The 26,825-nt window shown below is 41.9% G+C and overlaps 1 protein-coding gene across 1 annotated transcript in view; it reads right to left on the bottom strand.

Annotated features, from left to right (window-relative positions):
* DGKQ (diacylglycerol kinase theta) overlaps window positions 1-24,527 on the bottom strand; it is a 157,820-nt gene extending 133,293 nt beyond the window's left edge. Inside the window, exon 1 of the mRNA XM_073661678.1 lies at window positions 24,003-24,527. Within this exon, the coding sequence (XP_073517779.1) occupies window positions 24,003-24,294 (292 nt within the window). The 5' untranslated portion in view covers window positions 24,295-24,527. The remainder of the gene's footprint in view (window positions 1-24,002) is intronic.
* Between the last annotated feature and the right edge of the window lie 2,298 nt (window positions 24,528-26,825).

Raw genomic sequence — 26,825 nt, 5'->3', positions numbered from 1 at the left:
AGCCTTTGGTACAGGTCTAACAAGCAATTAATCGTATGACCAGGGATCTGTACCATTCCTTTTTTTCTTACTTAATTGCTCCAGCATTTGTCTCACTCTTCAGGGATGAAATCTTGCGCATGCGCAGTGGAATCCAGGAACTGCACATTCACAATGTCCAATCTATCCTGGGAAATGTCATCAATGATGTACTGTATATGCATTACATCCTTGTGCTATACACCCAGAAAATGATATTGCACAGAGAATGGAGAGTACTACACAAGCTCTGTTCCAGGATCCCAGGGCACAAGAGGAACTGGAGTGTTACTGGAACAGTCAAAGCAAGACAGACAGCATAGTGGGGCGACAGGTTACAGCTCCTGTTAAAGGGAATCAGTCAGCCCAAACTGACAGTTAGCACAAAGCCTTATAGGGGACATATTCCCTATAAAAAAAAAAAAAAATTACACCTTTAGGCCAAGGCCCCACTATCAGTATTCGGTCAATATTTTTTCTCAGGAGTGGGTGATAAATGCAGAATTGGTGACTTGTTTCTATTATACCTTTTCTCTGATTGTTCTTCACCTAGTTTTGGCTCCCACTCCTGAGAATAAATACTGACCGAATACTGACTAAATACTGATCGTGGGGACATGGCCTTAGAGTTCTAATCAAGGTGTACATGTTGCAGAAACTGAAGTTTAACAAAATGCTAACTGGGGTGCTTTGTGCACCACTGGTGTGGCCAAGAGGCTCAGTGCACGGTTTTGCCCACTGGTTTGGATGCTCCGTCTCCCTAAATGATGACTGACAGCACTGGCTTGCTTCAGACTTCTCTGAACACAGTACTCACTGCAGGCAAGCCAGTGCCATCAATCACCAGTCCACTGCCCTCTGTTGTGCGCAACATCAGGTTTTGCAAGTTGCACGGTGTGGATCAATGACATCATCTCGCTAGATCCATTTAGACCCATAACTGCGTCTTGGAATTGAGACTCTAGACCTCTGTTTGGTGTGTGCCTCCTTCTGTGCATACATTTGCTTCCTTCCCTGCCAGGATGCACTTCACCCATTCTGCTGCTACTGCGATTCCTGAGTCGTGAATGCCCATGCGCCCTCCTTCCTGCAGCATCAACGCCTGGGTTCCATGTACCCACCTGGATCTGAGGCTTAGAGGATCCACCTCACCTGATGAGCCTAACACTAATGTCACCTGTTGTCAGTATCTAACCTATAAGTATGTGAACAGTCTTTTTTTTTTTTTAGTAGAATCTTCATGTAGCTGGACTGTGATTAATCTGGTTGTCAAACTCAAACACACAGAGGGCCAAAATGAAAAACTTGTACAAAGTCGCCGGCCAACCAGTATACAGGATAATGTGCCCCACATAGTCCTCCATACAGAATAATTGCCCCACATAGTCCTCCAAACAATACAACGGCCCCATATAGCTTTCCATACAGTATAATGGGCCTACATAGTCCTCCATACAGTATAATGGGCCTACACAGTCCTCCATACAGTATAATGGGTCCCACAAAGGGGTGGCTGTTCTGGTGTCGCGGGCCAAATATAATCACCCTGTGGGCCAGATTTGGCCCACGCGCCAGAGTTTGACATGTGTGCCCTATGGTCTATACCTGGCTGCAGTCATGCAGTCAGGCTCTGATTCTTGCTGCCTTTTAAATTGAACCCGTCACTTGATTTATGCAGCCCAAATCATGGGCAGCATGAATCAAAGCCTGGCAGCACAGTTCATGCTGCCTGTCGGTTGGGCAGCATGAACAGAGTGACATTCATTTTTACATTACACTGCATTGTGGCAGATAAACTTCTCCCCAGCAACACATAAGGAAATACGTAATACATGAAAGAGGCAAAGGGTGTTGTCAGTTTTTGCCTCTCTGCTTTGGTTCTAAGGTTATGCGCCCACAGATTTTTTGTGCCCGCAAAAAATGACTGGCTTTCTAGCCTCAAGAAACGCTACTTTCTTGGGGAGTTTTGGAGGAATTTTTAATTTCCGGAACAGATTTTGACGATTTTTTGTAGGTTTTTTTTTTTTCCTGGAGCATTTTTTTCCAGTCATTTGATTGAACAATGCCTAGTTTGGAGCCACTTTAAAAAAGTGACGTGTACTTCTTTCTCCCACCAGGGATCTTGCAATACCTGAATAGGGGAAAAAACCTCAAGACTGAACATGTGAACAGCAAGTCATTTAAAAAAAAAAAAATCTGTGTTCACATAACCTTTGATGATCGGTCCTGTGTGACAACCCAACACCTATGAAGCCCCAATGCTCATTTTAGACATCCCCTGTAAGATACACTCTGACGTGTTATTAAGAGCAGATTGTTCGTGCTTTAGCGAAGCTGTAAAGAGTTTATTTTTTACTCTCTTTATGAGAAAAAGGCAAGATCGCTTAGATCACTACTAAATTGCGGCAAGTCTTATTTGAAAAATACCAAGCATTTCTGATCGTCAAATTCAGGCCAATAGAACAGATCACACCAGATGGCCAATAATAAAGAAAGAAAGAAAAACACAAGACGTCCTTACATATCAAAAGGAGCAGAATTAAACGGAATAGTGAAAAGGAAAAGATAATACTGCAAGAACGATGACTGTATGCGGGGGTTGCCTTTCCCAATATTCTAGAGGATGTGTGTTGACAACTAATGATTACTGTATTACAGAGTTGGTAATCAGACACACCTTATACAGTGTTGCAATCCTTATCACCAGTCTTAAGTCAAGCATACAATTTCATCATCAACGACTAAACCGTAATTTTCACTTCCACCGCTAGCATTACAGGAAAACTATTTTGACTAATGCAGAGCAGCCTGACACAGGCGATGTATTTATCATGATTCATGGGGAGAGAATCAGCGCAGTCATCGGTTCAAGAGAACATTTGCTAAGAAGTTATTTTTACGCGGAGTGAATCACTACAAATTGGAAAGACGACAGTTACGCATGTTCTAACTACTTCAGGATGTTGAAATGCGCTCTACTATTTATACATCATATTATGTGCACGTCAGTGTTTAGGAATATAATTATATATGCACATGTGTTACATAAATATGCAGACATTTAATTGTGTAGTATACGTGTGACTTCAGTACTAGTCAGAAGGATTGAGATCAAACATTACAAAAGGGTTGCTAAGACAAATGTAGTTAAACGAATATCACACATACCCATTGTAACCTTGGGTGCTACGCACATGGCACTGTTGTTCCTGCGCAAGGATGGATCTGTGAGCGTTTTCAAAGTATAGGATAAACTTTGTCATTTTTTTTTGCCATAATGGAAAAATGCTGAGGACACACTAATCCCAAACAATGTTGACAGGTTCTGTTTTTTCCGGTACCCGTTTTATACAAACGTGTGAAGAGGATATTTATGGTAAGTTTTTGATGCTGCATATTTTTGCTATGTCAAAAACGCAGTGTCTGATAGTTCCAGGGGTTTATAGAAATCTCATGCCCACTGTGCTTCTTTTTACTTAGCGTAAACGGTCCTACGGTCTCAATTTCTCTTGCGGGTATGCCGAGTTCTATGTGTGTAATTTCTCCATGGACTTGCATTAGGTGCGGAAAATAAGCAGATAAAAAAAACAGACCTGCATTTTTGGTGGGTTTATACAGCGGAAACACATGAAAACCGCTTGTAATTCACACAGGAAGCTTTGTCAAAGCCAAATACAAAGACATTTCAAAACAAAGAAGCATGACAAACCAAAGAGACCAATACCGCAGAATACAAAATATGATAAAGTACGTAAAATAAAACAAACGCAATGGGTGAAAAAAACGCAAGTGACCTAACAGGTGCTGAAAATCTGGGGTACTACAACATCCGCTTCCTATTCAATTCAATGGGAGGCGGATGTGCAGTACCCTGCGGCGGCCGCTACAGCTAGACAGCCAAGCACCGCAAATAAGGACTTCCAGCTAGCAGTCCCCACCGGCACCGATAACAGCTGATCGGCGGGGGTGGGATCAAACATAGAAAAAGTAGTGGACAACTTCTTTTAGTGATTTATTGTTTCAGTATCAGAGGCAGACTATTTAAATAGTAGACAATACAGACTTTTTTTTTTTGCTCACCTAGTCACACAACCTACCTACTTTGCAGGTCTTTGAATTTTTTATGTTACACCTGCACCTTTAGTCATGAAGTTTGTCTAGAACTTAGGCTAAGTTCATTTGAGCGTATAAAAGAAAAAAAAAAAAAAATTGGCCAAGATTCATCCAGAAAAAATGGGCGACTTTCATCTCAATTGTAAGGGATCCATATGGCAGCAGTTTTTATACATCAGAAGTTATTAAAATTTACATGAACACAAAACAGTTTCCCAAGTTAAATAACTGAAATGTGTCAGTTTATGGATTAGACATGCAGAAGAAGCTAGTGCATGCTACGATTTTTCACGGGAAGATTTGGTCATTTGAGCAGCTCTGTTAAATAACATTGGTATGAGTGATGTCAAGTTTTTTCATGGACAGCACTCAGGCCAAACATACAGTAGTGTGAACTTGTCCTTAAAGTGTGGGATTTTAAGCATGAGGGAACAGATATGTATGCAGCCAAACGCTGTGCTGGTACATTTCTGAACAAAGGGGCAGCTGAACGTTTCTGTCCTTTGTTTTAGTAATTATTGGAAGAATCAGTACTCAGATCCCCATGAGCAAACCTTCTGATATATCATGACAGGGAGCCTTTAAGAAGAGCTGCATACTTTGCATACCACTACAGATCGAGACAGGTTTTACTGTTCAGAACTGTAGGAAACCGGCTGACATCCTCTGACAGCAGGTGGCAGCTGTATTGTTTGCCACGCTGCAACAACTTGACAGTAGAAAATAAAGGCCAGGATTTACAGTACTTTAATGGGGTCTCAGTCATTTTTTCAGCAAGAATCTAGTTGCAGACTAAGCTACTCTAGCTGCTTATTTACAACTGGAATTATACTTTAAACATATTAAAGCTATTATTAGTCATATCCAAGTTGAACACGTTAATGGGGTTTTGAAATCCCAATCCACATTTAGCAGAAAAAAAAGTGACAAGTGCAAAGCATGCTCTGCAAGAATTCTGCAAGGTCTGAATGTGTAAAACCTAGGATAAAACAATGAGCAAATATCCTGCAGAGAGTAAATAGTAATAGTACATGTAAATAACATGGGGTACTTCTGATCATAAAAGCCATCCCACCATGACCAGGTGTACCCAGGCAGGATGGTCCTATCTCTAGTATTAAACCAATCTATGTGCCAGCAGGTCTCAATAGAAGGGGCAGAGCTGGACCCAGGCTCTGTTTTGTACCTGTCTATGGAAAGCTATATAGACAAGATGCACAGCCCAACAAAGGTGTGGGAAAGAAGGGGGTAACACATCTGTTAATGGGCACAATATGAATGTGCACCTACACATTGCACTTATACCAGCAGGTGTGCCAGCCCATTTCCTCGGTTTTACTTTAGGTCTGAATGTGGTCTAAGATTTCAGCTGATTTGATCAAACTGTCCTCATATGATGAACATAAATGAATGAAGTTCTAACAATGGGACAACAGATTTTAGTCTGCTAAACACTGGATTTTGTATTTATTATGACAGCAAAAGTAGAATAGTAAACTGATTTAGTGAAGTGGAATCTAATAAAGAAAAAGCATAAATGAAATTGTGGCTTTGGTTTAACCCTACCGTACCACTGATTGACTTTTAGATTATCTTCGGGATACTGTGTAATCTCAAATCAACAGCAAATAATAGAAGTGGTTTCACTGTAGCCCAGTACTTCAGTGAGCATTTCATTTCTGAAGCTTTTTGTCGTTTAGGAGTTATTTTTGGAGCGCTTTTTTCCTGCAGAATTTTGTGTCTATGGAACCTTTATGTCGTACATGCAAATAATGATTTGTACTATAAATATAAAAGTATGAATTGTGTATTACAGAGTTTGTTTTTTGAGATTTTGTTGAATTCTGTAGGGTATCATACCTGTGATACAAAATCTTAAGTAGCACGCCAAGTACTGAGTTTTGAGGCGTGATATGGCCCACAGACCAATATGATTCTTTATCATAAAGGACAAATAAATTAAGTACATACAAGCTCAAAACAAAGCCAACCTAGCTTCTGATCCATTTCCTCAATACCATGTAGTCCTGAGCGACCTGCCTTTATAAGCAGTCTCTTTCAGACTTGCATATTTTGGTTGGTATTTTGTAATAATATTTGTAAGTCAAAACCATAACTAGAACATAAGAGAAAACGGTATAAGAAAGATTTGCATGTCTCGTGTTTTGCATCCACTAATGAGGGTGACAAAGTGGCATTAAAGAAGGGAGGGTTCACATGACCGTAATTCATTTGTAATTTCTTACTTGTTGTACAGACAATTCCCTGAATTGTCAGTTCTGTACTGCAAAAACGCATCCAATTAGGACATGCACAGAGTTAAGAGCGGACACAACTGTTTAAATAAGAAAAGAAATATGCTTGTGTGAATATGCCCTAGAACTGTCATTTCAATTAAGGTACTCCCCATATAGAAGTATTTATGTGATTAGCATTTTTCTATAAATTACACAACATTGGAACAGTGCGCTAATAATCATATTGTTCAATACGATGGAAACAAAAGGTGGTAAACTTCTCTTTACAGAGACAGAAAAAAAAATGAAGAAATATTGTTAAATGTGAGCCGATTAGGTTACTGATGAAACAAGGGAAAGTGCGTCTCCACACCGCTTTGTTCCTGTAGCCAAGATAGCCGTCATCACTGTGGTCCCTGGGGACGAGCCGGACACAACTGATTTGATGCAATTTCAGCTATTGCCGTGTTGGGAGACAGCAGCTCAGCTTTAGGACAGTCGTTTTGGGCCACAATAGCTCATGCTATAATAGCTACATATTAAAATAGGATATAGTCAGAATAATTTCTATAAAGCAATTACCAGATATTTTAGACTGCTACTCACAATAATGGGATGATCCCAGCCTCATAATGAAAAACTAATATTTAGAAAATCCGGAACAAGGTCACCCAGCCGTTATCATCAAGACATATTGCACATTTTAATTTGGGACAGACTCGAAATTTAAAGGAGAATTCTCATATATTAGAATATGGAAATAAAGAGACTGGACTCATCACCTTGTCTCGCTGTATACCAGGATTCCGCATCGGCTGTGCATCTCACGTATGCCTCTATAACTAGCATATTCACAGGCGGGTGTTAATATGAAAAGCAATACAGAACCCACAGGAAGCGCTGTCATGGTAAAATTAAGTGGCATGTGCCTGCTGAGGACTCCGACTTAAGGAAAGGCAGATTGTGGGAGACATTTCTACAAATGGAATCGGTGTTATACATCTAAATGGGGTAATATCTGTAAGCCTCATACAGATTAAGGCCAAGATCACGCGATGCGTTTTGATGCGTGAACCCCAACCCCATTACCCCACTCGCCAACGCTACAGGGCAGTGGGAAGAGCGGAGGCTAAGCACCAGATCCACATCAATTTTTTTCTGGGGTCCCCCTGTAATCTAACCAGTAAAAGCTAAACAAACAGCTGTGGGCTGATATCAATAGCCAGGGAACATTTTTGGCTAATGCCTCTTCCGCGGCTACTAATATCAGCCCCAAGCAGTTGGCTTTCCCTCTGCTGGTTATAAAAATGACGCGGGAGCCCACGCCATTTATTTATTTATTTTTAATTTTAGGCTCTGTGCCCACGATCCGGATGTAGCAGCGCTTTGGACGCATATTTTGGGGGAAATATGGGATTTCTAGAGATCCCATCCACGATGCTGTAACATCTGGACACTGCCGGTTTGATGCTGTATAAAAGAAGCAGCGTCAAAGCATGGAGCAAACACTTTATTTGAAATACAACAGACACATTCTTTAATCATTCAAATTAACCAATATACTCACCCCGGTTCTGACGGTAATCCAGGGGTTTAAGCAATGTCCCACCAAATAACTTTATTTAGCTACAAAAACGCTTAAAAAATGCGTAAGAAACGGCCAGCGTTTTTCCTACCAAGGAGATGCAGAAACGCTCAGGAAATTTCTGCTTCAAATCCTGATCGCACGCACATACCCTTATAGAACAGTCCAGAAAAGTCGAAAACAAGTATGCCTCATTGCCTCTTGTGAATATATCCACAGGTATAACCAAGTGAGCTATAAACTGAACATGAAAATTCAATGCAAATCCGCATGAGTGCCCAGAGATTTCACCCTGTGCTTTGCAAAGGTAAAATCCACAAGAGAAACAAGTTGGAGTATGATAATACGTGGAGTAATTGCATTTTTGCTGTGTATTTTATGCAGCATATTTGGTGCATAAAATACGCAGCTTTTTACACTTACCATCAAAAAAGAATGTGATTTCTGAAATCTTATGCAGCTGTTTTTTTGTGCCAAAAATGCAGCTTGTAAATTGTTTCTCCTATTCAAAAGAAAGAATACCTAAAAAACTAAAAATGCTATGAAAACACAAGTAAAACTGCATCAAAAACGCCAGTAATATAAGCAGCTTTTTTCCTGCCAACACCTGTGGGGTAAAAAAATGCGGAAAAACGCCATACCATTAGGCCAAGCTCTCATGATGGGTATTTGGAGCACTTTTGATGTTACAGATTTTCTGCAGCATTTCAGTACCTATTAGCTAAATTAGGTTATTTGCATTTATTCAAGGTCTTTAGTGTGTTTTTATAACGTTATTTATGTTGCGGTTGTTGTCTCTTTTTGACATGTCACGCTTTGTTTTAGGCTGTGTGCCCACGTAGCGTTTTTCAAGCGTTTATGCTGCGGAATTTCCGCAGCGGAAACGCTTGTAAAACGCTAGGTAATCCGCACCCCATGGTCCCCAAGGGGATTCCGCATGTTCTATGCACATGCTGCGGATTTTTCCTCAGCGTTTATGCTGCGTACAAAAATCCGCAGCATGTCATTTAATTTTGCGGAAGTACAGCGGAACTCCCGCCATTGACTTGCATTGAGACGCATAGAAACCGCGACTGTACATTTTTACAAGCGGCTTCTATGCGTCTCTATGTGCGGATGGTACCCAGTTCTGGAGGAGAGGAGACTCTCATCCAGACCTGGGTACCATTGTACTTGTAAAAAAAGAATAAAATAACAAATAAAGTTTATACTCACCTGTCCGAAGGTTTCGCTCTGAATGCCAGCAGCGCTGAAGGACCTTCGGTGACGTCACAGCGCTGCAGCCACGCCGGGGCCTCGGGAGTGAGTATAGCTTTATTTGTTTTAATTTTTACGGTCACACTATATAAATCCATGCTGTTTGCATGGATTTATACAGTGTGACCTAGTTGTCAAGCACTTTCCAAGTGATGCTATCGCCTGGAAAGTGCTTGTCTGCATGCGGAAACGCATGTGAACCGGCATGTGGATCCGCATGTATTCTGCAGGAAAACCGCATGCACAATCTGCATGCGTTTTTTTCTGCCAGGGAGATGCAGAAATGCTGCAGAAATTTTCTGCTTCATTTCTGCATCGTGGGCACATAGCCTTAGATAGTTCCTGTCGCTTAGCTTTGATAAAATGTTACTGATACAATCATGTGCGGACTACATGCATTTCTAGTGAGTCTCTGCTTCGGATATGCACTAAACGCATATGCATTTTTTACCCATGGATTTCCCTCATGTCATTCAAGTCTATGGGAAAATCTGCAAAGAAGATGCAAGAGAAACTGACATGCTGCGTTATTTAGGAAATGCACCGCAGGTAAGTTTACGTTGCGTGAAAAAAAAAACAAAAGCACAATGGAGATAAGATTTCCATAAATCCCTTTCACTTAGCTGGAATTATAAAACCCTGTGTTTTTTGTGCACGAAAATTCATAGCATCAAAACTGAATCAAATGCTCATCATGGGAGCTATATTTTGGGCAATGTTCACACTAGGCATTTTTTCAGTGTTTTTTTTCTGCAGCAAAACCTGATCTCTTGGCAGGAAAGAAGCTGCGGCAAGGTTTTGATGCTTTTTTTGCTGGGTTTTGCCATGCTGCATTTGTCTCTTGTGCATGCTGATAGTTTAGTGCAAAAAAAAAAATGATTCTATTTCGTCAGGTTTTGTCACAAATAACGCTGCAAAACCGTTTTTTCACCACCCATTACTTTCAATGGGTGAAAAACGCTGAAAGACGTGCATGCTCTATTGTGCAAAAAACCATGCAAAGCACAAAATACTGAGGACAAAAAAAAACAATGTGTGTGTATGAGATTTCTGAAATCTCAGACTTTGCTGGTACTGTAAAACACAGCTGAAAATTTGCATTAAAAAAATGCAGCAAAAAACGCTGAAAAAACAGCTAGTGTGAACATAGCCTAAGGCTGTGTGCCCACGATGCGCATTTCATGCGTTTTTGGTGCGTAAATTTCCGCAGCGTAAACGCATGATAAACGCATGGTAAGCCTTCTGCCATGGTCCCCTATGCAATTCCGCACTTTCAATGCCCATGCTGTGGATTTTTCCGCAGCGTTTATGCTGCGCTCAAAAATCCGCAGCATGTCCATTATTTTTGCGGAAGCGCGGCGTAAACGCTGCCATTGACTTGCATTGAGACGCACATAATCCGTGTCAGTACATTTGTACTCACGGATTATATGCGTTTCAATGTGCGGATGGTACCCAAGTCTGGAGGAGAGGAGACCTGGGTACCATTGTACCTGTAAAAAAAAAAAATAAAAATAAAAAATAAAGATTATATTCACCTTCCGACGGCCCCCGGTCTCCTTCCCTGTGCTTGCGGGTAGGACTGAAGGACCTGCGGTGACGTCACAGTCATGTGACCACAGGCCCTTCAGCGCAGTGTCTCGTGATATCCCGGCAGCCAGGAACGAACACGGCAGCACATGCCGGGCCATCGGAGGGTGAGTTTAGCTTTATTTTTTTATTTTTAAACATTCTTTCGGTCAGGCTATGTGCCCACGATGCAGAAATGAAGCAGAAAATTTCTGCATCATTTCTGCATCTCCCTGGCAGAAAAAACGCATGCAGATTGTGCATGCGTTTTTCCTGCGGAATACATGCGGATTCACATGCGTTTCCACATGCGGGTTGACAAGCGCTTTCCAGGCGATTTTAGCATCAACTGGAAAGTGCTTGACAACTAGGTCACACTATATAAATCCATGCAACCGGCAGCACAGAAAGACTGGTCAAACTAATTCCAGCCTCTAGGAGGATCATGGCGGGGCCAATCATTTATATACACCTTCCCACCTGCTTGTTTGCCATCCATCCGTCCACCCTCTTATTTGACTGACAGCTCTGTCATAGTATTAGAAAAGGGCAGAGATAGTTGGAAACCAAGCAGGTGGTAAGGTGTATATGAATGATTGGCCCCACCATGAGGCACCGAGCGCCTGTGCTTGGTTTGAACTGTCGTTCTGTGCCGACAGAGTCCCTTTAAGCTTTACAGCATTCACTGTGCGGTATAAATTACGGTAGCTTCATCCTGTGGGTCAGTATGATTACAATAATACCACAGTTATATAATTATATAGTCCTTTAGCAACATGAAATCCTCCAAAAAAAACCCTGCTTTTTATTCTTCTGTCAATGCAGAAGTGCGAGGGCTTGTATTTTGTGAAATAAGCAACCACGTTCATCATTTTGGAGCACATTTTCTACAGTGTTCATCTTGGAGATTAAACAATGCAATCATTATATAGTGTTACACACCTGGTCATATTCTGTTAACTTTTTCTTTTTTACTTCTTACATTTTCAGCTATAGACCGGAGTACATCAAAGGGTTTACAGTAGTAGGGCAGCACAGTGGCTCAGTGGTTAGCACTGCAGCCTTGCAGCGCTGGGGTCCTGGGTTCAAATCCCACCAAGGACAACATCTGCAAGGAGTTTGTATGTTCTCCCCGTGTTTGTATGGGTTTCCTGAGTTCTCTGGTTCCCCCCCACACTCCAAAGACATAATGATAGGGAATCTAGATTGTGAGCCCCAATGGGGACAGCCATGATAATATATGTAAAGCGCAGCGGAATATGTTGGCACTATATAAAAATAAAGATTATTCTTATTATAGTGGGATCAGATCAGAGTTAGTAAAGAGCTTGGCAGTCGTGGCAGAAGTTGTGATGTGTAAGCTCAGATCCTTGTGATTGAAATGACAGGACCCACAAGATCAACATGCGAAAAACATTGTGAAATAGATATTTTCAATAATCTAATTTTATGCCACTAATGAACATGCTTTCATTTTTTGTACATTACCCCATTCTCTGGATGGAACTTCGTTTTAATACGGAGATACAAGGGAAAATGGAACATGTCGTTTTCAGGGCTGAGATCACTGCAGCAAGCCATGCTGTTAGAGATGCACCACAAACGCCCCATGTGAGCGTGTACCATACAGGTTCTATTTGTTATATTCTATACAGCTGGCAAATGCCTTTACATCCAGTGTATTCCATTCATTCCACTATAGAATTTCATTCATACCTGGAAAAAGAAGTTACAGATTTATGGGAAGTGACTGGTCCTCTTTAAAAAGACTTAGGAAGTGCTTACTTGGCCACTAAAGTTGTTCCTGAGACCTAGTCATAGTAATTATTATAAATGTAAAACAACTGAAGAGCCACCAATAAAGCCGAGAGTTTCTATAAACTAATAACATGAAGATGAGCTGTCCTGCATCACAGACGCTGTTGATAGGGAATGTGCTATTTTGGGCTATTATATCAACAAATGTGAACAGCTGGAAGTGACAATCCCCACTGAAAAGTATGCTTCATTACACCAGCACAACAAGCCAACAATGCGCATTTTCATCTGTACACTTCAAGTGCGGGAATAGAGTTGTATTATGGCTCCATACATGCTTTATTGGTAAAGGGGTTGTCCACTACTAGGCCAACCCCTTCTTGATCTAAATGTTTGGCCCCAATAAAATAAAAAAAAATAAAAAAAAGTTATACTCCCCTCAAGTGTCTGTGGTGTCAGCACTCGCGTTCCCAGGGCTCCTGTGTGGTTGTTATGCCACGTGACGGCACACAGCTTCAGCATGCTGTCATACATGTAAACATATTGTTACCTTAAAGAAATTGTCCAGTACTTGGACATCGCCTTGTCATATGCCACGCTTGGCCCCGATAAAATAGAAAAGCTTATACTCTCCTCCCGTGTCAGCACTTGCTCTCCCCGGGGCGCCCAATCAGCGCCGGTATCACTGTTCCTGCCTTTGGACAAATAGAACATGAAGAGGAAGTGCGGGCTGCAGCTGATCTCTGACTTCATCTTCATGTTCAATTCGACAGGAGGCGGAGAGTGTGACGGCAGCGCTGATTGGCCGCCCCGGGGAGAGCAAGTGCTGTCACGGGAGGAGAGTATAAGCTTCTCTATTTCATCAGGGCCAAGCGTGGCATATGACAAGGCGATGTCCAAGTACTGGACTATTTATTTAAGGTACGCACAAACTTTCTCTAGTAACAATATGTTTAACTTCTATGACAGCATGCTGAAGCTGTGGGGCTCATCCATATTCTGGCTTAATGACAAAGGGGGACACTTTGGTTTCTGTTTTGCAGGGTCCGTTAAGATCTGTTTACCAAAGACCATTGTATTAAAAAAATAATATCCAGCTGCTTTTTTTTTTTTAAAACACACAGCTGGAAAGACATTTTATGACACTTTTGTTCACATTGAAATAAATGGATCCTGTAGGTCAAGGGAACCTTTTTTGTACCAGGGACCATTTGGATATTTATGCCATCATTTGTGGGCCCGTACAAAATATACACATGACAGGAGACGTCCATTTTTTGTCTCATCTGTCCATAGAACATTCTCCCCGAAGCTTTGTGGCTTGTCAACATGTAGTTTGGCAAATTCCAGTCTGGCTTTTTTATGATTTTATTTCTACAATGGTGTTCTCCTTGGTCGTCTGCCATGAAGTCCACTTTGGATCAAACAACGACGGATGGTGCAATCTGACAATGATGTTCCTTGAGCTTGAAGTTCAACTTTAATCTCTTTAGAAGTTATCCTGGGCTCTTTTGTTACCATTCATATTATCCGTCTCTTTGATTTGTCATGAATTTTCCTCCTGCGGCCACATCCAGGGAGGTTGGCTACAGTCCCATGGATCTTAAATTTCTGAATAATATGTGCAACTGTAGTCACAGGAAAATCAAGCTGCTTGGAGATGGTCTTATAACCTTTATCTTTAACATCCTTGCCTATAATTTTTTCTAATCTCCTGAGACAACTCTTTCCTTTGCTTCTTCTGGTCCATGTTGAGTGTGGTACACACCATGTCACCAAACAGCACAGTGAGTATCTGTATTCCTATATACAGGACAACTGACTGATTACAAGATTGTAGGCACCTGTGATGCTAATTAGTGGACACAACTTGATTAAACATGTCCCTTTTGTCACATTATTTTCAGGGGTACCATCATTTCTGTCCAGGCCTATTTCATGAGTTTATTTTTTTTTTTTTAATTCTGTGGAAGCAGGGCTGAAAAGCAATGACTGACTTTCATTTGTTCATTTTCATAGATTTTTAATTTATTATACTTTTGTCAGATTCAAGTTATTTCTGTGACCATTGTGGGTTTTTCTTTCATTAAAAGAGGGGTACCAACAATTTTAACCACGTGTGTATGCATGACAGGAGACGCTAGGGGCATTTATACAGTATATCACAAGTGTGAGTACACCCCTCGCAATTTTTGTAAATATTTTAATATATTTTTTCATGGGACAACACAGAAAATATGACAGTGTAAAGGAGTCAGTGTACAGCTTGTATAAGGCTATGTGCCCACGATGCAGATTTGAAGCAGAAATTTCCTGAGCATTTCTGCATCTCCTTGGCAGAAAAAAACACATGCGGATTTTACATGCGTTTTTTTTCAGCGTTTTTATGCATGCGTTTTTTTCAAGCGACTTTGAGCATCATTTGGAAAAAGGCTTGACAAGTTGGTCACACAATATAAATCCATGCAACTGGCATGGATTTATATTGTGTGACCAAGTTAGAGGAAATTTCTACTTCAAATGCTGCATCTAAAGTAAAAAAAAAAATAATTAAAAAGTAAAAAGAAATAAAAAATCTTATATTCACCTCTCCGGCGGTGTACTGGCAGGACCTGCGTTGACGTCATATAGTCAGCTGATGGTCACGCGACCATCAGCTGACTAAATGACGTTAAAGCAGGTCCTGCCAGTACGCCGAGGAGAGAGGATGCAGCCGGGAGGAGACCGGGGGCCGCCGGAGAGGTGACTATGAATATATTTTTTTATTTTTTACTTTAGAATTCTTTTTTAACTTGCAGGTACCATGGTGCCTGGGTTGGAGGAGAGTCTCCTCTTCTCCAGACCCAGGGTACTATCTGCGCATTAAACCATATAACATCTTCATGCGGTTCAATGCAAGTCGATTGGCATGATTTTGCCGCAAAATCGCGCCCAAATTGGTTGTGGTGCAGATTTTTCCACAATGAAAATCCGCAGCGGAAATTTCCGCAGCATGTGCACAGCACATGCGGATTATCATTGGGAAACAGCACACACCTCTTAACAAGCGATTTTAATGCGTTTCCGCAGCGGAAATACCGCCGCAGAAATGCATTAAATCTGCATCGTGGGCACACAGCCTAACAGTGTAAATTTGGTGTGCCCTCTAAATAACTCAACACACAGCTATTAATGTCTAAACCGCTGGCAACAAAAGTGAGTACACCCCTAAGTAAAAATGGACAATTTGTGCCCAAATAGCCATATTCCCTCCCCAGAGTCATGGGACTCAGTGTTACAAGGTCTGAATGGGGAGCAGATGTCTTAAATTTGGTGTTCTCATTCTCACACACTCATTACTGGTCACTGGAAGTTCAACATGGCAAAAAACTGAGGATCTGCAAAAAAAAAAAGAATTGTTGCTGTATATAAAGATGGCCTAGGTTATAAGAAGAATGCCAACACCCTGAAACTGAGCTGCAGCACAGTGGCCAAGACCATACCAGCAGTTTATCAAGACAGGTTCCACTCAGAACAAGCCCCACCATGGTCGACCAAAGAAGTTGAGTGCACGTGCTCAGCGTCATATGAAGAGGTTGTCTTTTCAAAATTGACGTATGAGTGCAGTCAGCATTGCTGCAGAGGGTACAGGGGTGGGGGGGTCCGCCTGTCAGTGCTCTGATCATACGCCTTACACTGAATCAAATTGGTCTGCATGTCTAGCGTCACAGAAGGAAGCATCTTGTAAACATGGTGCACAAGAAAGTCTGCACTTTGCTGAAGGCAAACGGGACAAGCTGGGGCCATATAGGCATTCCCAGGGAGGTGCTGGGGCCATATAGGCATTCCCAGGGAGGTGCTGGGGCCATATAGGCATTCCCAGGGAGGAGCTGGGGCCATATAGGCATTCCCAGGGAGGAGCTGGGGCCATATAGGCATTCCCAGGGAGGAGCTGGGGCCATATAGGCATTCCCAGGGAGGAGCTGGGGCCATATAGGCATTCCCAGGGAAGAGCTGGGGCCATATAGGCATTCCCAGGGAGGAGCTGGGGCCATATAGGCATTCCCAGGGAAGAGCTGGGGCCATATAGGCATTCCCAGGGAAGAGCTGGGGCCATATAAGCATTCCCAGGGAAGAGCTGGGGCCATATAAGCATTCCCAGGGAAGAGCTGGGGCCATATAAGCATTCCCAGGGAAGAGCTGGGGCCATATAAGCATTCCCAGGGAAGAGCTGGGGCCATATAAGCATTCCCAGGGAAGAGCTGGGGCCATATAAGCATTCCCAGGGAAGAGCTGGGGCCATATAAGCATTCCCAGGGAAGAGCTGGGGCCATATAAGCATTCCCAGGGAAGAGCTGGGGCCATATAAGCATTCTCAGAGAGGGCAGTTTCAGGAGCAATTGAAGGGCCCACAGCCAGCAAAACATGGCCGCTGGCCTGAATGCTGCAGTACCCAGGAATTTGCAGGGACACGGTCGATGACGTCAATATCTTTCGTCGGTCGTGAAGGGGTTAATTTGGTGCAAAGTCAAAAAGAAAAATCTGCGTTGATCGTTTTTTGTAACTTCAAGACGCCAAAAGTTGCTCATTTTTCAAAAGAGTGCAAAAATTGTGTCAAAAATTGTGCCAAAATGCAGGCACACTCAAAATACACCAAGTGGTAGTGGAATGAGGTTGGACCAAATTTTTTGCAGTTTATGAATCATGCAAAAACATCTGGAATTGTTAAACTACGCCCACAAAAAAAAAAAAAAAAAAAACACAACAGGTGAGCACATATAAAATAGATTTAAAAACCTGCAATTAGAATAATGAATTGGGTGAAAACAAACAAAAAAAAGGCGCAAAGGCAGTGATTAATCAGGTCCTGAGGATTTTAAAGCTTTAGTGCTCGTAAATGAGAACACCGGCTTTGAAAAGTAAAATTGTAATCAAATTTTGACAAGACTGGGTTTCATAGAGCATTTATTTATTTTTTTTTAATTAAATTTCTTTATTTTTGTTTATTAACTTACATAAGAAACAACCAAAACCTGAGGCACAGAGTGTCACATTCATAGAGGACTGCAGTAACTTAGTACAATGTCCATATACGTGATCTTAAGAAATATAACAGTGAGGTCAATAGTCATACTAAATTCTTAGTAACAGTTAACAATAAAACGACCTAATATGAAGTTTTGTTACAACATCCACTAAATATAAAATGCAAGTCAAAAGAAAAGCAGATAAAGAGAGAAAAGAAGAAAGCAGTGGGGAAAGCACAGGGGAAAAAAGACAGGGAAGGAGGGTTAATCAGACTGTGTCCTGTGTTCAGTGATCCTCGTTGTATACCTAGTATTTGCCAGAAAATCTTATCTCGAGCCAATAAAACCAAGTTTTGTGAAAACGGTTATAGGAGCTGTTAGCTAAAGCGGTCAATTCTCCATCAACATCACTTCATTCATTTTAGAAAACCAAAGGACAATTGTCAGAGCGCTATCTTTTTTCCAGAGCAGGGGGATGCATGGCTGAGCCGTCACAATTAGATGCCTCAGTATCATAGAACATCTTTTTAACCCATAACATGAAAGGATAATAATATAACTTTCATTACAGAAATCTTCAGATTTACTCAAATTAGTTGATGCCAAAATGAATACACCCCACATCAAAATCTACTACATCTAGTATTTTATATGACCTGTGTTTTGAAGGAACTTACCAAGTCTTCTAGGCATGGAGTTAACAAGTTATAATAATAATTTTTAGATTTCTATATCGCCAATATATTCCGCAACATTTTACATTTTAGAGGGGACTTGTACAGATAATAAAAGACATTACAGAATAACACAAAATTCCACAGATAACAAGAGGAGTGCGGGCCCTGCTCACAAGCTTACAATCTATGAGGAAATAGGGGGGACACAAAAGGTAAATGGTACAAAAAATGGTCCAGCAGTCAATAAAATAAATAGGGTATTTACAGAACGCTGCATCAGTATGTGCGCAGTACAGACACAGAGGGCTGTGAAGAGCATGGAGGGTGTAAACAGATGCTATGAGAACATTTTGTATGGGCAAAACATGGATAGTTAGATGAGGTGAGGCAATAGGCCAGTCTAAAGAAATGCGTTTCAGGCCACGATTAAAGGAGGATATTGGGAATTAATAGAATTGTCCTGGGTAATGAATTTTCTAGTCTAAATTTTAGCTTTGCTTCTAAGACTTTCATTGGGGTAGACTCATTTTTGCAACATGGTCTTGAATGAATTTTGTTAGGAAAATTACTTTTTGGGTGTGCAAAAAAGCAAATATTGTTTGCAAGCAATGGCCCACATTTGTGGGAGTATTTTGTAGTATGGTATCTCATAGAAAATGTTGATTCTAAAAGGAAACTAAAGGTTTTCTGACAAATCTGTTCGGTTGTACTCATTTATGCGGAGCACTGTACATTTGATAACTAAAGCTCAAGTCCACGCAGTCCATAAAGACCGGTCTATAGCAGTGTACATCCCCAAATGTCTAGTACGCATACTATAAGAGGCATAATCACATTTTTCATAAAGCACAGTAAATGCATACTTATTGTTAATTAACAGATGTAGCCCAACATAAGGTCCCTTTCTTGTACCTTTGTGTATTTTTATCTGCCTCTCTGCTCTGTGCATCCATCTTTACAAGGCACAATAAGTGGTCATAACCTTATCTGCTCCAGCTACATGTCCCAGCAGCACTTGCTCCTCCAGTGCTGCGGACCCATCCTCTATGTTTTTCTGACAAGTCATACCTCTCCGAGTAATCATCAAGATAATCTAAAGGCCTCATACAGGTTAACGACCCGCCGATGTCAACAAGGTTAGCTGACAGTCTAATGGGTAAGGGGGGCACTGGCCAACTGATTGTCAGGGGAGAGATCAATTGGGCATGTCCAACCGGATGTAAGCCACCATCCAACATGTGGATTTCTCAGACAACACAGGAGCGCTTGGCCGAAAGAGAGTACCTGTCTATGTGAGAGTCAGCTGAGATGGTGCTTGGCTGATCGATCTTCCGAAGCATCATTTGACTAATAGCCATCTAATGTGTATGGACGGCTTAATATAGGATTTATCTTAGGCCTCAATCAGACGTCTGTGTTGCACGCACGTATTGTCTCCGTTTTTTTTTTATGGATACAACATGTATCCATCAATCTATAGTGCTACTCACATGTCCGTGTTTTTACACAGTGTGTCCGTGCAAAACACACGGAAACATGTCTGTTTTTTTCAAGCAGCACAGATGAAAAGAGCCAATACAAATCTACAATGGGTCAGAGAAAAACACGTACAGCACAAGGATGGCAACCATTAAACAAGGATTACACACTAACGGTAAAAATGAACACACTGATGAAACGGTACCATTTTTTTCATGTATTTGTCTAAAGTGAATTGGTCAGTATGAGATCCTGCACTGTAATTAAGGAGATTCTGCTCCTTTCCGTAAAGTCATCCCTCATAGTAGAAACTCCGTTCTAGATACAAAAAAGCTATATTGCCAAGATGCTAACAGAGGGATTGCACTGACCATGAGCTGGAACTACTGCAGGACAGTTACCATGGCACCATAAGTGTAAACAAGGTCTTCAGTATCATCATTGGTGAAGGGGGGGGGGGATATGTGCAAAATGAAGCAGATTGAGAAATGGGTCATAAGACTCAATTTTGTGAATACTCTAACTCCTGGACAGTTGCTGCCTTACCCCAAGCTCTGTATCCCTTGCCAGTCTCAAAGTCACATGACTGCATACAGCAAATTAGTGGCCAGGATTAAACAGCCATGCTGGCATGGCATTTTAAACTAAGTACACCGGCCACATAAGGTTTAAGAGATTTAATTAATTGTTTACAGTTTGTTTTGTGACATCTGGTGACAGATCTACTTTAAGCAATTCTCATATTCTGGAAGTTTTACTAATCTAAACTGTTTTTATGCACTACATTGTTTGGTTTGCCAGTGATTGTGCCATAGCTGGTCTAAATGGAAACCCAAGAAGCTATTCAATGAAAACTTGGCACTCACATCATTCGACAAGCACGCCATTAATAATCAGCAGAGGAATCACAGAATGAAAGGGCTATGACAAACGCACTGTGGAGATTAATACTGCCATAGATTATTATTAGGTGATTCAACCTCATTATTTTACGTAGGATATTAAACTGGACGGCAGGATTCATTCGAATGTAATATTCTGGGCATTATTTCTGGCATACTATAATTTTCTCTATGGTAATACTGACGTATTACTCTCTCTGGGAGTTCACTAGAATTTTATAGATTCCTATGAATAATTTCTCCATACAGTGGCCATTATCACTGGGCTATTACCCATTTTCAGTGACACACTCCTAATTGTCTGGCAACATTAGTGCATACTAAGGCTTGATGAAGTTAAATTTTACTACCAAGCCCCAACCCTCTACTGTAGACATAATCCAGCCATGGCAGCCTTCCAAGCCATGGCCATTGTGCTCACAAAAAGCATGTATACACACTGCCCATGAAAAACTCGGGACTCCACCGGCTCAGTCTTCTGTGCCCATACAGGGTTATGTTTAAAGCACATGGCTTACTAGAAGCTAAAGCCCAATATTTATTCCGTGCAAAGACAATGTTCTGGAAAAATGCTTCATTCAATTGCACAGGATTAATCTGCACACAGGACTATAGCCGATCAGATCCTATCACACACATCTTCTGGTTCTGTAATAAGGCTAGCCTGTGTTCATAGATTATGTATGCACTGCGGTGTGTTTTTTGCTACAATTATCCAAAATTGTGTCAAACAAAATTGGCAAAAATGACATGCGGTTTTCACATATGAACATAGGTCACGAATAAATTCATGTGGAACCAGTTTAGCATCATCTACACAGCAATCCACATCATTTGAAGGAACGCTACGACAAACAATTATTTCTTTGGAATGAAAATGGTCCATGTCCACTTTTTACTACAAATAGCCATTGAGAAAGGGGATACGAGAAGCACCAATGACCCATCTGCAGCATGTAAGTAACACACAGATGAATCTATGATTTGGGTACGGCCATTGAGTGCCCGCTGCACATGGTAAAAACACAGTAGGCGACATCTAGTTTGCTAAAGTGCTAGGCACTGCTCACCTCCACATCGGGAGGAGATGATGTTTCATCGGCAGATACTTGCCAGGACACATCCACGATCAGCAAGTGTCATGCACCTGGTCCTAGACACATAATTTTACTGGCAAAACTCCCGATTACCTGCACAACTGTACAAACAATCCATTTAAAACACTGAAAGGGTGGCAGAGATGAATTAGAGGTCAAACGCCCCACAATCATTAGTCGAGCATATTCTAGCACTTTACAAGATGAGAATATTGTCTAAATGCATCATCCAAAATCAAACAAAATTGGGCAGTGCTGTAAAATAAAGTTAGCATTAGTGACCTGTTGAACCCCACCAGTCTGTTTACCGGGTGGGAGCTACGATGTCCTGCATGACACGAGCCCCATGACAAATTCAGACGTCCATAAAACATGGTCAATGTAAGGACAGTGATGCAAAGACTGGCAGTGGATCTCCCAATCTGAACGCAACGATATATGCCAATAAGGTTATGAAGTTTGGATTAGGAGATCCACGACCGGTCCATGCATCACGGTCCGTACAAGAACAGTGTTTCATGGCCATCTGAATTTGCCCTTAGCTGCCTTGGGCTCTCTAGTTTAACATCAGCGTTGAGGTCAGCAAGTGACTACTGTTGTCATGTGTTGTAGATGAGACATCACAACTGCAGCCATGAACATAAAGCCCAGCGGAGAGTCGGCTAGGGCTCCAGCAGATACATAATGGTTATTTTACAAGCTTTGTCCTAATTTTGGCCAATGACACCGGGTGGATTGTGCACCTGGCGTGTGCATTAACAAACATTAAATTAGGTTTTAGAAAAAGTGACCTAGCAAATGGCTGCGATCTATCTCATAAATGAGCTCAGGCGGCTGCCTAGCAACAGGCAGAGGTGACTGCTCCGTTTCCGCATGCTCTGGTGGAAATCCAGTGTGGTCACCGCCGCTACAGAATAATGGTGTGCAGGTAGCATTGATCATGTTATCATCACAGGCAGTTTACAGTTTGGGGGGGAAAGATGGTGAATGCCAGGCATCCTAGGGTATAATATTGCAGATGCACCTTGCATTGTTTAGACACAATTCAATATATAGAATCTACATCAAATTCTGTGCGAACATGGAGCACAACTAGTAAATGTGCCCGTCTGCGGATAAATGTTTATTTCAGGGCAGAGTTTTCCTTTCACATGACCCCACTATCTGTGCGTATCTTCATTTAAGAACGAGTAAATACATCAAGTGTTAATCACACTGAACAGAGTACTCTAGCAGATAAGCGCTGCCGCCATATGCTTTACTACATTGGTTTACTGCCATTGATTACCTCCAAAACAAACAAATCTGCACGTGAACATGAACTGGGAAGACCATTGTGAGAGCTCAGTAATCCTGCCGCAGTGACATGACAGCTAGGAATTAGCCAGATCGCAACCATCCAGCCACTAGTCACTGGGAACATGTGTTCACAAGATCAGATCACACAGACAGATCCGGCCAGGCTGACGGTATCTTACCGCAGACACCAGCCGGTGCCATTCCCAGGGCTCATGGTATCACACTAGATGTGTCATTGAATAATATCCGACGGATGCCATCACATTGCATTAGAGCCTTGGTTACGAAGTCTGACATATAGATTTATGTCCTGTTGCTTATATAGCACTAACATATTCCACAGCATAGTACACCAACTCATCATAGGAGCTCTTGTAACCCATGGTCACAAAGTATTACATTTTCTTTCAAATATTATTTTAATAATAATATAAATAGAAAGTCAAAATATTGTAATACACCCATACAACAAAAGCCCACACACATCTAGCACAGACCGACCCTACCGTCATGGGGTTAATATAGCGCCATTTATATGGGGGGGGGGGCGCACAAACATTAGACCAGCAACTATTTGCAGCCAATAAAAGGAAGAGCTTTCGAACTAAGCAGGATTTATGACCCCACAACAATGGCACTGGATAATCTGACATGAACCCCACGTTTCACTTGACGGCGCCACAGACTGGACAGGTGAACAATTACAGCAGGCTCGGGCTATCTACTGTACATGTGGGGGGGGGGGGGATTGAGCACCTGCCCACTCCAGGTGTGTGCCACTTTTCTAGTCAATGGTGCCAGGTAGACCACTAGCCTGCCCTTATTTATGTACAGGCTAGGGCAGCATGCCAATGCTTCTCCATGCCATAGCATGTAGTCCTACGGGTTCTCTAGGAGCTGTGTATTAGAGGATACACCACATGTGCCACATTGGAATACCTGCCCCATTGTGAGCCTCACAGCAGCACTGTGCCCCGCCGCCAGCCCCCTGTGCCACGTCCTTACCTTCGCACTGGTAGCCGCCCAGCCCCCAGATAAAGTCTGTGCAGTGGTGGCAGAAGGTGGGCTTGGTGAGAGTGACTTTCCTGAAGCTGTGCCCGGGAGCGGCGGCGGCGGCAGCCTGCCTGGGGAGCTGGTGCTTGCTGCCAGGTGAAGAGGGGCTCTGCTTCTGCTGCTGAGGGGGTGTCCTGCTCTTGCCACCTCCGAGCTTGGGACTAGAAGATGGGCTGCTGCTGTTGCTTCCTCCTCCACGGTGGCCCAGATTTCCAAACCTGGCTCTGGCTCCGTCTGCAGCCATCGCTCCCTCTCACAGACAGGAGGAGGGCCCAAGACACGCGAGGCAGACGAGGAAGCGAGCAGGGGACAAGGGGGTCCTGGCACAGGGTCTGCCGGGTATTAATCCACAGGGGGCAGCTGAGACAACATGTCTGCTCCTCAGCAGTGAGCGCGGCGTGTGAGGAGAGTGCAGGAGAGAGCGCTCCGGGCTGAGGGCAGGCCCCGCCCACTACCGGGCTGGGGGCAGGCCCCGCCCACTACCGGGTGTCACCGACAACTTCTGTGCCCGAGCGTGGACACATTCCCACACCTAGAGCCACACACTGCCCCCCAGCGTAGGGAAATGCCATCACTTCAGCTATAACTGGGAAAGCACAATGGTGACTTCCCTACAGTGCGCCCTTCTGGGTGAGGTGCAAATTCACACAGTGCTGTCCGCCGGACGTATACCCATGTATTACAGACATATACCGACCATTACAGAACATATACCCATTACTGACATATACCCATTACAGACATATACCCATGTATTACAGACATATACCCACCATTACAGAACATATACCCATTACTGACATATACCCATTACAGACATATACCCATGTATTACAGACATATACCCACCATTACAGAACATATACCCATTACTGACATATACCCATTACAGACGTATACCCATTACAGACGTATACCCATGTATTACAGACCTATACCCATTACAGACATGTACCCATTACAGAACATATACCCATGTATTACAGAACCTGTACCCACCATTACAGAACATATACCCATTACTGACATATACCCATTACAGAACATATACACATTACAGACGTATACCCATGTATTACAGACATATACCCACCATTACAGAACATATACCCATTACTGACATATACCCATTACAGACATATACCCATTACAGACGTATACCCATGTATTACAGACCTATACCCATTACAGACATGTACCCATTACAGAACATATACCCACCATTACAGAACATATACCCATTACTGACATATACCCATTACAGAACATATACACATTACAGACATACCCATGTATTACAGACATATACCCACCATTTCAGACGTATGCCCATGTATTACAGACATATACCCATTACAGACGTATACCCATGTATTACAGACATGTACCCATTACAGAATATATACCCATGTATTACAGACATGTACCCATTACAGAATATATACCCATGTATTACAGACATGTACCCATTACAGAATATATACCCATGTATTACAGACATGTACCCATTACAGAATATATACCCATGTATTACAGATGTATGCCCATTACTGACATATACCCATTGATTACAGACGTATGCCCATGTATTACAGAACATATACCCATCAATTACAGACATATACCTATCTATTATAGACGTATACCCATTACAGAACATATACCCATGTATTACAGACATGTACCCATTACTGACATATACCCATCCATTACAGACATATACCCATCCATTACTGACATATAGCCATCCATTACAGATGTATACCCATTACAGAACATATACCCATCCATTACTGACATATACCCATCCATTATAGACGTATGCCCATGTATTACAGAACATATATCCATCAATTACAGACATACCTATCCATTATAGACGTATACCCATTACAGAACATATACCCATGTATTACAGACATATACCCATCCATTACAGACATATACCCATCCATTACAGATGTATACCCATCCATTACAGAACATATACCCATCACAGAACATATAGCCATCCATTACTGACTCATACCTATCCATTACAGACGTATACCCATTACAGACGTATACCCATGTATTAGAGACATGTACCCATTAAAGAACATATACCCTTGGATTACAGATGTATGCCCATTACTGACATATACCCATCCATTACAGATGTATGCCCATGTATTACAGAACATATACCCATCAATTACAGACATATACCTATCTATTATAGACCTATACCCATTACAGAACATATACCCATCCATTACAGAACATATACCCATCCATTACTGACATATACCCATCCATTACAGACGTATGCCCATGTGTTACAGAACATATACCCATCCATTACAAACGTATGCCCATGTATTACAGAACATATATCCAACAATTACTGACATATACCTATCCATTATAGACGTATACCCATTACAGAACATATATCTATGTATTACAGACATGTACCCATTACTGACTTATACCCATCCATTATAGACATATACCCATGCATTACTGACATATAACCATCCATTACAGACATATACCCACCATTACAGAACATATACCCATGTATTACAGACATGTACCCATTACAGAACATATACTCATGTATTACAGATGTATGCCCATTACTGACATATACCATTACAGACGTATACCCATGTATTACAGACATATACCCATCCATTACAGACGTATACCCATTACACAACATATATCCATCAATTAAAGACATATACCTATCCATTATAGATGTATACCCATTACAGAACATATACCCAT

Source organism: Phyllobates terribilis, unplaced genomic scaffold, assembly GCF_046119375.1.
Source record: "Phyllobates terribilis strain yellow unplaced genomic scaffold, ASM4611937v1 Scaffold_1__5_contigs__length_1240528914, whole genome shotgun sequence".
NCBI classification, from domain to species: domain Eukaryota; kingdom Metazoa; phylum Chordata; class Amphibia; order Anura; family Dendrobatidae; genus Phyllobates; species Phyllobates terribilis.
This window is presented reverse-complemented; position numbering and strand designations above follow the sequence as displayed.